Source organism: Lynx canadensis, chromosome D4 (assembly GCF_007474595.2).
Source record: "Lynx canadensis isolate LIC74 chromosome D4, mLynCan4.pri.v2, whole genome shotgun sequence".
Lineage (NCBI taxonomy): Eukaryota > Metazoa > Chordata > Mammalia > Carnivora > Felidae > Lynx > Lynx canadensis.
Window position 1 is genome coordinate 17,611,258 of NC_044315.2, and position 14,198 is coordinate 17,625,455.

The 14,198-nt window shown below is 42.5% G+C and overlaps 1 protein-coding gene across 1 annotated transcript in view; it reads left to right on the forward strand.

Annotated features, from left to right (window-relative positions):
• PCSK5 (proprotein convertase subtilisin/kexin type 5) overlaps positions 1–14,198 on the forward strand; it is a 456,194-nt gene that overhangs the window by 75,639 nt on the left and 366,357 nt on the right. Inside the window, 1 exon segment of the mRNA XM_032595566.1 lies at positions 13,285–13,398. Within this exon segment, the coding sequence (XP_032451457.1) occupies positions 13,285–13,398 (114 nt within the window).

Below are 14,198 nucleotides of genomic sequence, written 5' to 3' on the forward strand. Positions count from 1 at the left end.
GTGACTTGGCACCCGTCTGCTGTGACATGCGGGCCGCCAAGGAGCTGGGAGCGGGCTCCGCCTCGCCCTCGAGGGGGGCAGGCGGCCGCTGCGGCCGGTGCCCTCATCCATCGGGTCCAGCTCCAGACGTTTCTGCGCGCTGACCTGCGGGTTTTGTCAAGCACCACCTTGCTGGAAGCCTCATCCGTGGTTTCCGAGGTGAGGGAGCAGGCCCGAGATTGAGAAAACATTCGGTTTGCTTCAGGCAACTGGATCGAGGTGAGAAGATGCCAATCCCTTTCCCGTCTGGCCCAGGGATTTTTGGACGGTATTTTTCCCTGAGGCTCAAAGGCATGCTTCTCCCCCACCCTGACCAAAGTAGCTGTTTGCTAAATATTTCAGAGGGTGATGATGGTGTTTAAGAGCTGCCACAATTCCAGTGTTTTCGTTGCAAAACACCCCTGCCCTCCCTGCCAACTATAAGGTTAGAGTTCCGGGGGAAAAAAAAAAAGGAATATAATAGAAACCCAAGTCAGAGACCCGTTCTGAAGGTTGACCTTTCTCCTATCTCTCTGCTCTCTGGGACCCCACCATGGCGGGGGCGGGAGGGGGGGGGTCTTTATTCTCCCCACCGGTGACTTTGCACATTTACTGACTTATGGATTTTCGAGCTCATTTCAGATGAACCATTTAGATGAACCTCGAGAATGTAGAGTGCTTATGCACACTTGATGCATTTGCTCCTAAAATTGCATATTTATCTCCTAGCAGCAGGAGGAAGAAAACACATTGACTTTTTTTTTGGGGGGGGGGGGCGGGTTATTTATTTATTTTGAGAGAGAGCGATAGAGTGTGTGCGCGTGTGCGTGGGCAGGGGAGGGGCACAAAGAGAGAGGGAGAGAGAGAGAATCCCGAGCAGGACTCCAAGCTCAGCTTGGAGTCCAGCTCAGGGCTTGATCTCACGAACTGCGAGATCATGACCTGAGCCAAAACGAAGAGTCAGACGCTTAACCGACGGAGCCACCCACGTGCCCCAAAACCTTGACTTCTAATCCACCCCCTACATTTGACTCATAGCTCTAGAGCTCACCAGCATCATAATCGATAGTTTCTTGATCTCTGAGATTTGAAATCTTGACAAGGACGAGATTTAAAAGAGAGAGGTTAAATATCAGAAGCTACCGGAATATTGAGAATGCCTCACGTTGGGAAAAAAAAAAAAAAAAGGACTAAATTGAGGATATTAAAACTTTACGTGTCCAGTTCTGAAGTTATGGACTCCCCCTCCCACCCCCTCAGATTTTTTTTTCACTGTGATCAAAATTGGAGCCGTAGGGCCCACGGAAATTGAGAAGCAAATGCTGTTGTTATTTATATTGAAATAGCGAGGAGAATAAGACCGTACGTGCACTGGAGCCGAATTAGTCGCTAGGGGAGAGTATTTCCCCCCCATGTGAATATAACTTTCACGATCGTTGTTTGTGAGCCATGGAATGAAGAGGCAAGAAGCTGACATACTTTTGAGATTTAGCAGATCACCCCATGTCCTCTGTGTGGAGAAATAATGAGAATGACGCCCTTTCCTTTGCCAGCATTTGCCCCTTTTCATATTAATCTCAGCTGAATTGAACAATTTCTCCCCTCTCTACAAAATAATGCTCGTCTTTGTATCCACTTGCTATGCAAGGGCATCCAATTTTTGCAAGTACGGGTCTGGGAATATCTTGAACGATTGATACACAGGGTTGCAGGACTGGTCAAAGAGAACCAAAATCCATCGAGTGATTAACACTTAGTTTTAAGGTAAAATGGCATTCTTTCAGACGTCTCAAACTTTACTAAGGCAGAATGAGATATAACTTACTTTACGTGTTGAATAGATTTTATTCCGTTGCCCTGGCTTTCGAATTGCTTAGAGGAAGATTATTCAAAAAACAAACACATATAGAATGAAGTCATGCCACTGTATTTTTAGTGCAGTGATAATCTTGATCCCAGAGTGAAGCTGGAGGGAATTATGTGCTGTTCGAGTTTAATCCCTGAATTAAGATTGCATTTAATCAAAAGTGTGACTTTAACCCTGGGTGGCATTTAGACATGTAGGATTAATTTTAGATACTTCAGAATTCTATTTCCTTTTCAAACTTCTAAGCAATCAAAATCGTTTTCAAGTTTCCTCTCATTGCTTAAATTAATTATCCCAAAGTTTAAAATAGAAAAAAAAACTGAAATCCAAGTTAGAATACGCAAGATTCTTTGGAAATAATCTTGCCGTTCACCAAGGATTCTAATGAATTCACATGACCAGTTTTTCGTTTTAATAACCGCATCCCATGTGCTGGGTGCATCTGTGCACATGTGCGTGCACACACACTTTTTTTTTTTTTTTTTTAACAGAAATTGAATTCTGCTTTACCCATTGGAAAACATTTTGGCACGAGTAGGAATAGGAAGCTTTCTCCCCCCACCCGAAAGAACAATTCGACTTGTCTCAAGAAACAAATGCATTACCTTTGAGACAAATATGAAATACGTATCTTGCCTTCAAGGGATTTTAAGAATGTTTAGAGAGTGACCCATCAATGGGAAAATTAACCTGAAATCTGCTAAGATTAGCTTTCCTAGAAAGACAAGGTAAAGCAAAAATAATACACTGTCATTGAAAGTCCGGAAGAAACTGTTGCTAATGGGTATTATTATTAGTGGCCAGGATGGGCAAAGCCTTCATTTAAGTGCTTAGAAACAAGTTTTCTTTAAGGAACGATGTCCTAGCATTTTTTTTTTTCTTATCAGTTTGCCACCTTTTCTTACTTACCTTTGAATTAGTTGGTTTCCAGTCCTTTCCTTGATCTTTATATTTCTACCTCCATGACTGCTCTTAAAATCGCACTTGGTCTGCGGTGTGCCTTGACTGTGGATGAGTCCTTGACCATTAAAATGTTGGCGATGCTCTTTGTCACTGGGAGAATGTATCACTAGCACCGTGGGATCCATCGACTTTATTTAGCCTTTGGTCCTTGCCGGTTCTGAACTGATTGCCGGTATCTGCCGTCACGTTCCAGGTTCTCGACCCATGTCGACAATTCCTTAATTCTTCTGCGTTTATCCACATTAATTTTGGACGCTGATTTTGTTGCTTCTGAGATTTAGACTGGGTGAGGTGGGGGAAACGATCCCATCTCTGTAGATCTATGGGAGCAGTAGGTTCCACGTTATATGCCTTTACCCTTCCCTTATGCTTGACTGCTTTGTACTTGGGACTTTTTCTATCCCAGAAAGCATTTAATAATTTCTCTGGTGTTTAGGTTACATTGAACTTGGGGGTTTTGATGTAACAGTTGAATCTGAACAGTCAGAACCTGCGTCAGAGCACCTTACTGGACAAGTTTATAGGAACTAACTAGTCCCTAGATATAGACGAGAGGGTCCCCTGCTGAGGGCCTTGTTTAGCCTTCTTTCAGCTGAGTTTGTTCCCATCAGCTGAGAAACTGGTGGGGCCTTGGGGACATGCCCAGCTTGAACGTGTGTTTTCTTCGAGATCATATTTTTGCCACCGACAAGCCCAGAACTAGTTGGCCAGATTACCATAGACATCTATGGCCTATGGACGAGCTGTAGACAAAAGTACAGACTTCTGGTCACCCTAGGGATTTTTGTATTAACGACTCACGTTGCCTATAGTATTTTCTTCTGAGTCATTTATATGGCTGGGTCCTTATTATTCAGAATTCTTCTGTCAAAGAGGCCTTTCTTGACCACCTTACCTAGAATAGCCCCCTCTGTCAAAATCTCCATTACCTTGTGTTATTTATTTTTTGCACCATGAGAAAATGGTACACAGTCTTTTATTTACTTGCATGCTTATGGTCCATCTTCAACTAGAACGGAAACTGCCTGAAGGTGAGGTGGGAAATTGGTTATTTTGTTCGATGCCATTCTGCAGCAACCAGAACAGTGCCCGCCTCGTAGTCGTACTTTATATAGTATTTTGAGACTGGAGAGACAAATGAACGCACGCCCTTGAGGGTGGGGCGTAAATTTTACTGCTTTAATTGGATGCAACTGTGTCTATTTCCTGTTCACACATCATCTTCTCAGAAGTGAGGAGGAAAAATAAAAAACGGAGAGCAAGTTAGGAAATTAAACATTTAGAAGTTAGAATAACAGTGGAATAGTTTAAGGCGAGAAATAGGACTTTATTTATTTTTTTTAACGTTTATTTTATTTTTGAGGCAGAGAGAGGCAGAGCATGCACAGGGGAGGGGCAGAGAGAGAGGGAGACACAGAATCGGAAACAGGCTCCAGGCTCCGAGCTGTCAGCACAGAGCCTGACGCGGGGCTCGAACTCACGGACCGTGAGATCGTGACCTGAGCCGAAGTCGGACGCTTAACCGACCGAGCCACCCAGGCGCCTCAAGAAATAGGACTTTAATTCTTTGAAAGTAAGTAATGCAGTTGGACCAATAATACCATGAGTTTTCCACCAAACAAAGGAGCATGGGATTAAATCGTGGCACACTTCTAGGAGTTTGGTTCTGTGGGAGAAAGCCGACTAATCGTAAAAGGTTTCGGCACTTAAAGTTTTTCACTTGGGCCTGTATTGTCTTCGATTACACTGTTCTGAGTGCACGTAAGGTATTTATTTCCTTATCAGTGACCTTCCAGAAATGGTGTGGTTCCTCGTATTCCCGACTAGATGATTCTCTAATATAAGCCTTTGATGTTGGCAGTCATTAAAGAGGATTCCAAGTGCCTGTCCCAAGCACATCGAGTGACATCCCTCCATCAGATAAGCAGTAATGCTTATCTTGTTCACAAGTAGCTCTCTGGAATACGCAGACTTCAAACAATTGGGCTCGTTCTTTTTAATTTTTTTTTAACGTTTTATTTTTATTTTTGAGACAGAAAGAGACAGAGCATGAACGGGGGAGGGGCAGAGAGAGGGGGAGACACAGAATCGGAAGCAGGCTCCAGGCTCCGAGCCGTCAGCCCAGAGCCCGACGCGGGGCTCGAACTCACGGACCGCGAGATCGTGACCTGAGTCGAAGTCGGACGCTTAACCGACTGAGCCACCGAGGCGCCCCGGTCTCGTTCTTTTTAAAGCGTGACTCCAATCAAAAAACAATGTCAACATTGAGTAACTCACTAATGACCAGTTTAGTTACTAACTGGAGTAAGGTTTCAAGACTAGAATACCCTCCTCTGAAGACATACTTTAATGAGATTCTTTGATTCACCGGTTAACTGTTTTGTGGCTCAGAGTTCTAGAAAACTTTGGGGATATGTCGGCTTCAGATTTTGGGGCTTGAGAGCAGCTTGCCAGCACGATATTGTCTTTATCCACCCTTCTTTTCCACAATGAACAAGCACGTAGCCGTGATGCACTTAACTGATACTTTTTTTTTTTTAAATCAAGGCAGCTCTGCATGTTTTGTTTTCAAAGTCAGAGAAGAAAAAGGAGGGGAGAATTCTGTACGTGCTTTTTTTCCCCGCTATTTTGTTGACGGTACCCAAAAAAAAGGATACGAAATATGGAATGCCACGTATTTTCTTTCCTGGCAACTGCTTCCTCAGATCATGAAAGGAATAATATAATTTACTACACTCCTTTCTAAATATTAATCTCCCTTCTTCACGGAATGACTTAAGATCATTTATCAACTAGAGCGCCTATTCACCTCTATGGCACGTAGCACAAGCGTTTTATTCCCAGTCAAATCAGAAAATAGAATATACAGATAAAATCTCAAAGCTAGAAGGAGATGAGAGGGCATATTTTGTCTGCCCTGTCTCATTGTTCATATAAAAGTGTCCATGAAAATTTTGCAAGGTCACACCGATGGCTGGTGGCAAATCCAACATTATTAACCAAGTTTCCCACATTCCAGTCACTTCTATTTGCTATTTATCCACCTTTTTAAAAAAATACCTTTCACCTTAAAACATACTATAAAGCCACCCGAGATGCTTTTTGTATACTGTTTTTCGCATTTCTTAAAAAAAAAAAAAAAAGAAAACCGCATGTTGTGACTTACGCAGGCAGTCACGTTTGAAATCACTGGATTATATGATAGTAATCAACCAATGGAACCTATTAAATTGAAAGAAATTTTGAATTGTCGGTAGGGGCGCCTGGGTGGCTCAGTCGGTTAAGCGTCCGACTTCAGCCCGGGTCACGATCTCGCGGTCCGTGAGTTCAAGCCCCGCGTCGGGCTCTGTGCTGACAGCCTGGAGCCTGTTTCCGATTCTGTGTCTCCCTCTCTCTCTGCCCCTCCCCCATTCATGCTCTATCTCTCTCTGTCTCAAAAATAAATAAACGTTAAAAAAAATTTTTATAAATTGTTGGTATAGGTAACATATTCATGTAGTACAAAAGGTAACAAAGTTGAAGGGCACACAGTAAGGGTCTCCCCACTACGTCTGTATCCCAATCATTTATATCCCAGGAAGCAACCAGTGTTCATCGAAGAGTTTTCTGTGTAATCACTTCAGATAAAGGCAACAATTGTAGTACTCTTCATAGACTGTTCTTTCTTTCTTTCTTTCTTTCTTTCTTTCTTTCTTTCTTTCTTTCTCTTTCTCTCTCTTTCTTTCTTTCTTTCTTTCTTTCTTTCTTTCTTTCTCTCTTTCTCTCTTTCTCTCTTTCTCTCTTTCTCTCTTTCTCTCTCTCTCTTTCGTTTCACTTTAAGCTGGATCATGGAGATTGTTCTCTATTTTACCTAATAGAATCTGTTACATTCTCTTTTATGGTTGCGTTGTACTTCATCGTGTTGATATGTCATCGTTTAGTAATCTCTCTCTGTACACATCCAGGTTGTTTACAGCTGGCAGTTATTACTTACAGTGCTTCAGTAAATAGCCCCCTTGCATCTTTACTTGTGTAAATAAGGATGTAGGATCAATTCCTAAAAGCGGAATTACTTCTTGTCGAATTCTCGTAGATATTGTCCACTTATGCTCCATCGAGTTGGACAGGTTTACGTTCCCACCATTGTGATAGGAGAATGAGGATTGTATCATGACCTCCCTAGTCATTGGATGTTACCAGTCTTCACGTTGTTTATCTCTGAAAGGTGAAAAAGTGATATCTTGGCGTCATTTTCATTTATTTTTGTCTTTATCTACATGAGGCTAGACATATTTTTATGTGTTTAAAAACTCGATTTATCTTTTCAGGATTACTGTACTCCTGTCCTTGCCTGTTTTCCTGCTGAATTTTTCTCTTATTGATTGGAGAAACTTTTTGTATATTAGGGAAATAGCCTTTTGTCCCTGGTAGGAGCTGGAAACTCCCTGTTTGTCTTCTGCCTTGTTTTTGAAGGTTTTTTTTTTAATTTTATTTATTTTTTACTTTGTTAAATGTGTCACTTTTTCTAAATCCCCTTTTTGATTTGCATCATACTTAAGCATCTTCCACTCTAAGATTATTTTTTTAAATCTCCTGTATTTCTCAGGATACTTTGGTGGTTGTATTTGTTTAATTTTACATTTAATATCATTCAGTTGAAATTATCCTGATGTAAGATGTTAGACTGATTTCACTTACAAAGTAATCTGGTTTTCCCCACATGATTTAGAATGGCACCCTTAACATATACTATATTCTTATATATTTAGGGTTGACTTCTTGACTTTCCATTCCATTCCATGGAAATCTGTAGACATTTGCTCCCAGTATATATTTCAATCCTTAGTTTTAATATATTTTATTTATTTGTTTATTTATGTATTTATGTATTTATTATTTGTGTGTGTGTGTGTGTGTGTGTTTATTTATTTTTGAGAGAGAGAGAGAGAGTGCACAAGCAGATGAGGGGCAGAGGGTGAGGAAGACACAGAATCCAAAGCAGGCTTCAGGCTCTGAGCTGGCAGCATAGAGCCTGATGTGGGGCTTGAACTCACAAACGGGAGAGATCATGACCTGAGCTGAAGTCGGATGCTTAACTGACTGAGCCACCCAGGCGCCCTGAATGAGACACCTTTTCAAATTTCATCTTCATGGAGGCATAATCAACATATAAAATTCTAAGATATTAATTGATTTATATATTCATTTTAAGTTTATTTATTTATTTTGAGAGAGTGAGTAAGCAGGGAAGGGGCAGAGAGAGAGAGAGAGAGAGGGAGAGAGAGTATCCCCAGCAGGCTCTGTGCTGTCAATGCAGAACCCAATGTGCGGCTCAAACCCATGAAATGTGAGTTCATGACCTGAGCTGAGATCAAGAGTCAGACGCTTAACCAGCTGAGCCACCCAGGCGCCCCAAAAGTGTACGATATTTGAAATGTACATTATAGTTGTACGTAAGCGATGAATCGTGGGGTCTACCCCCAAAACCAAGAGCACGCTGTATACATTGTATGTTAGCTAACTTGACAATAAACTGTGTATATAGTAAAACAAAAATAAAGTATACGTTGTAGTGATTATATGATCATCTATAGGTAAAATGTAACGATTCCCTCCATCGAGTTAATTAACATATTCATCACCATATATATGTATACATATCCATGTGTTTTGGTAAGAACACTTAAGTTCTACTTTTTTACCGAATTTCTGTTATATGATACAGTGTTATCAACTACCATTACATTCAATCTTCGGTCATACATTAGATCCTGAGGCCTTGTTCATCTTACAGTTGAATGTTTGTACCCTTTTACTAACCCGCCCTATGTCCCTTACCCCTCAGCCTCTGGCAACCGTTTTTCAGCGGTTTCTACAAGTCTGGCTTTTTTTTTTTTTTTTTGAGTCCACATATAAGTGATGCCTTGCAGTATTTATCTTTCTTGTGATATCATAGCTTTTGATTAATATTGATATAAAAGTCACATCACGTATATTCATATAGCTTCTTTTTTTAATCCTATTTCAGAAAGTTGTTAAATTTCAAACTAATGAGATAGGATTTCAGCTGAGATGTTGGGCAGGGGGATTGCCCAGAATTATCACTGAACGTGCTTTGCTTGACAAGTAAAATCTGATGAAAGAGAACATCTTTCGGCAACGATGCTGAAGCAGTGGATGCCTAGATCCACTTGGACCATATAGGGAGACGAGGTCTGTGGGTGGAGGAAGGGACTGTCCTTATAACCTGGAGCACACGTATGTTGAAGTTCATGGAGGATACACTGATGATCTCAAAGGTCCTGTGGTTTTCACAGTCTGGATGAACTGTAGTTCCTTAATATAAGAAATCGAACTTTCAGAAGTTACACCAGTGAGGGAAAGCACAGGGTTTTCCTTGTTTCCTGGGCTGACCATAGTTTTATGAAAATGAATTTCGAAGTATCTTTTCTGTGCATTGAGGCTTCTTGGCAAAAAGTGCAGTCTGTGTAATGCATTACCTCTGAGCTTTTTCTTAAAGGGCTTAAGGGCAGACATATGGATAATGGTTTAAAAATAGAAATATGGTCTTTCCAGTCATAGAAATCTTCTGATCCAAGAGGTGTTCTTCCCACTTTCCAAAAAATGTAGGGCTATATACTCATACTCCTAGATACCAAGACAAAATACATGGCATCTGACGCTAAAAAAAACAACCCACTGTACTTTTCTTGAATATTTCAGCCCTGTGATCAGACAGTGACTTAAAGCCCCATCTCGATGCCAACTCGCTGTGTCACCTTCTAGCCACCGCGCCCTATAACTAAGCACTTTTGTTTGGTAAAATTACAGAAGAGATGCTGTTTGGTAAGATATGTGGTTCTATTTTAGTGCCTGTAGTTCATCTAGGAACATGGCTGGCACTTGGTTTCCTCACATACTCCTTCCACGTTTGTCCATTTGTGTTTGTGTGTGCATTTAGGGCAAGTGCACACTCCCAGTGTCATTGTAGAAACAGTGATACACCCCCACCCCCCCGAACAGACTTGTTCTGATCTCTGGCAATCTATTTGCGACCACGCTGGGGGATCTGACCCCTTCTGGTTTATGGACACCTACAGGTGGCAATTGAGAATTTATGGAGGTTCTGTTAGGAAAGACCACTGCCGATGGAGGGTTCGTTTGGAGAGAGTTCCATCTAAATTTTTTTTTTTTAACGTTTATTTATTTTTGAGACAGAGAGAGACAGAGCATGAACAGGGGAGGGGCAGAGAGAGAGGGAGACACAGAATCCGAAACGGGCTCCAGGCTCTGAGCTGTCAGCACAGAGCCCGACGCGGGGCTCGAACTCACGGACCGTGAGATCATGACCTGAGCCGAAGTCGGACGCCCAACCGACTGAGCCACCCAGGCGCCCCAGAGAGAGTTCCATCTAAACGGATCTGTGGCCTTCTTTCCCCTAGCATACGCATGTATACTGGTCTAGTCTTGCTGCGATGTGACTTGGGCGGTAAGAATAAGGATCGCGGATTTAATTTGCATAATCAAATTTTTCACAAATGGCCTGATTAACAGAGTGCTAGATGTCATTCATGGAGATGACTACATTTTTATGAAGTGGAAAACTGTGGAACGCTTGCTAACTATTTCTTGGTAAAATGTAAGTCCTTCAAAGCCAAAGACTATTTTTACCCATCTTTATATTCCCAGCACAGCGTCTGGTGCAGAAGAGACACTTAATGCTTTTTGAATGAACAAGTGGGTGAATGAGACTCATTCCTTAGAAAGATTGTTTGAAACGAAGAGATTAAAATGTTTCCTGGAAATAGAAACAGTGCATGCACGCCCATGCTGGCTGCTTTACTTTGATTGAGAAAGAGATCGATTTTTTCCCTGTATTGTTCGAAATCCAGCCGCTTAAAAATTACCCTCTTCGTTAAAAAAAAAAAAAGTACACACATTTTTAACGCCGCATTAGTTTCGATGTGACTTCTAAAGAGCAGTCTCTTGAGTCAAAGACAAAACAAGACCCCTGTTAGCCTCCCTGACAACCGTTGTTTAAAGACAACTGTTTCTTTAAAGTTTAAAGAAATGCACACAATCTCTTCTGTCCAGTGTACAAGGTATGATGTTGGGGATGTGTGTGGGAGTAGAATGTGCCAGTGCCAGAGGGCCCCCTTAGTCTACATGAATTGAAACAGGAACAGGAAAACCTTTCCTTTTGGAGAATATTATTTTTCATGTATTAGCTTTTTTTCCTGGACTGATCATTTTGCCTAAATTACTGGTCGGAGAAGTCACACGTATCATGCTTAGCTGGGATGCTTGTCATAAATGGATTTTATATTTATTTAGGAGGCTGTGTAATTCTGTCTGCCTTGTTAGTGCTATCACTAGGAATTCACTATTCGAATCATCTTACGTACCAATAGCCTCGTTGAATAGATTTTCTCAGTGGGAGAGTCATAGAAATTTATTAGTTTGGCTATTGGCCTTCGTACCTTATTTATAACCGTGCGCCTTGAGCCTGGTAATCAGTACCTTAGTATCTCCTCCAGAGATCTTTAATCAAGTAGGCAAAAGTGGTTTTGAAATCTTTACTGAATGGGTGCCAACGGAATCACTAGTGCACCACAAAGTCTCCCTCCCCTCAATTTTTAATCCCTTTGTGGAGAGAAGGGATAAATGGTAGAACAGAACATTTTAGAGTATTATGGCTAAATAAGCTATGGCCAGGGGAGATCAAACAAAGGAGAATTTAGGAACAAATTGTAGAATGCCACCCGGGCTGATAATGCATTTGAGATGCACCATTCAAAAGGGAAATTGTTGGGGCGCCTGGGTGGCTCAGTCGGTTGAGCGTCCGACTTCGGCTCAGGTCACGATCTCGCGGTCCGTGAGTTCGAGCCCCGTGTCGGGCTCTGGGCTGACGGCTCAGAGCCTGGAGCCTGCTTCCGATTCTGTGTCTCCCTCTCTCTCTGCCCCTCCCCCGTTCATGCTCTGTCTTTCTCTGTCTCAAAAATAAATAAATGTTAAAAAAAAATTTAAAAATAAAAATAAAAAAAAACAAAAGGGAAATTGTTTATTTTTATGTTGCCATAATGATTACCTGTTTTAAATAACACCCCCATGCGACGCCTGGGTGGCGCAGTCGGTTAAGCACCTGACTTCAGCTCAGGTCGTGATCTCGTGGTTCGTGGGTTCAAGTCCCGCATCGGGCTCTGTGCTGATGGCTCAGAGCCTGGAGCCTGCTTTGGCTTCCGTGTCTCCTGCTGTCTGTGCTCCTCCCTCGCTCGCATTCTGTCTCTCTCTGTATCTCTCTCCCTCAAAAACTAAACAAACATTTAAAAAAACACCTCCATAATGTAGTTCTTCCATTTAGGTTACCATACTGTATTCAACTCAAAAGTTCTCAGTTGCCTTGTTGAGGCAAATGTTGTGGCTAAATATTTAAGACTTTCTCAAGTGTGGGGAGTTTGAATGTGAGCTGGCACGGAGCCTCTCTGGCTCAGGAAATTGAGCGATTTCTCTAATTGTGTGCCAGAGACCCGTCTAGGGCTTTGGTTTTCTGATTCCCCGAATATTGCTGTTTCTACTACGCTATGTTGTAGGAAGCCATTTCTTTAAAAGAAAAAAGAAAAATTGTGATCCTAGAGGATTTGATCCCAGGATAATGTTAAAATTTGCTGTGCAATCCCAGAGCATTAAAAACATTTGATGTGTCGTGTAAGGCAAGGGTCACAAAAACTGTGGCCCGTGGGCCAAATGCAGTCTGCCACTGGTTTTTCTACAGAAAGTCTTACTGGAACTATCACACCCCTTCATTTCTGTCTGTCTGTGGCGCACAAGGGCGGAAGGAGTAGTTGTGACAGAGGTCAATGGCCTGCAGGCCTAAAATATGAATTATCTGGACCTTCATAGGAAAAGTTCGCTGACCCTTAGATGAAGTAAGGATGAAAAAATGAGCTTAAAAGATTAACACTGTCAACTTGCAAAAAAGAATTGTGAGTGAAACATGCTTTCTGAAGAAGCCAGAAAGCTACCATGTTGTCGAGAGATAGGGATGATGATGTCATGAAAGACTAGGGTGGCTCAGTTGGTTGAGCGTCCACCTTTGACTCAGGTCACGATCTCACGGTTCGTGGGTTCGAGCCCCGCGTCGGGCTGTGTGCTGACAGCTCGGAGCCTGGGGCCTGCTTCGGATTCTGTGTCTCCCTCTCTCCCTCTGCCCCTCCCCTGCTCATGCTCATGTTCTCTCTTTCTCGAAAATGAATAAACATTAAAAATAAAAATAAGTAAATAAAGGAGAACTAGGTGTCTAGAGAATCTGAGAGCAGAGGCTCGGATTCTCGTTGCCAGCGCGAAGTCTGTGACTTGAACCAAGTTGGCTCAGGATGGGAAGTGCTTCAGACCGTCATTGATGTCGTGCTAACCGTGGTGGATGTTGAACGCTCACCAAATGTCCTTCTTCTTGGCAGGTGGAGTGGATCCAACAGCAAGTGGTAAAAAGACGGACAAAGAGGGATTATGACTTCAGCCGTGCCCAGCCGACTTACTTCAACGATCCCAAGTGGCCGAGCATGTGGTATATGGTGAGGAAGCCTGGCTTGGGGCTATGTTGTCCAGGGGACGTCTGTGGGGTCTGGGAAGACACAGAGGCAGTGACCAGGGATGGTTTCCTGTTCCAGGAGACCCACCATATGAGATTTGGCTGGACTATGGTCCAGCCATATGGAGATGGACCTCCATCTCCATATGGAGATGGACTGTGCTGTTTTCTGGATCTTTCTGGAACTTTGCTCTTTGGTTGTGAGGCAAAAGAGAAAGGAGTTTGGATTCACAGAATTTCTGTTGGAGAGCTTACTCTGTGTAGCTTTCTACATCTGGGCCAGAGGATAGAAAAATATACTAAGGTGCAGACAGGCACCCTTAGACCTATCAGTGATCGGGTTCATGTGTCCTCCACCTAAAAACGAGTCTGAGTAATGGACAGTGGCTCTCAGAAGTCATTGAAATGACTCTGCTGGTAAGTAGCAGATTCCAGGCTCAAGTCATCTAATATGTGCTTGCTTACTTTAGGTAATGGTTTTTAAACACTAGGGAAAATGGTTTTTTAAACTAAGGGAAAGACTGGCTGGAAAGTATGTGACTTGTAGTTAGTTCATTGGTTCAGGCAGAAACTCTCAGTGAGGGCAATTTGCTTAAGTGTTGAGTAGAGCTGTCCGCCTGTTCACCGCCGTTGCCTCCTTTGGAAATGTATTTCTGTCTCTCTGGGGCACCTGGGTGGCTCAGTCAGTTAAGTGGCCAACTCTTGGTTTTGGCTCAGGTCATGAGCTCACGGTTCGTAGGTTTGAGTCCTGCATCAGGCTCTGTCCTGACAGCGCGGAGCCTG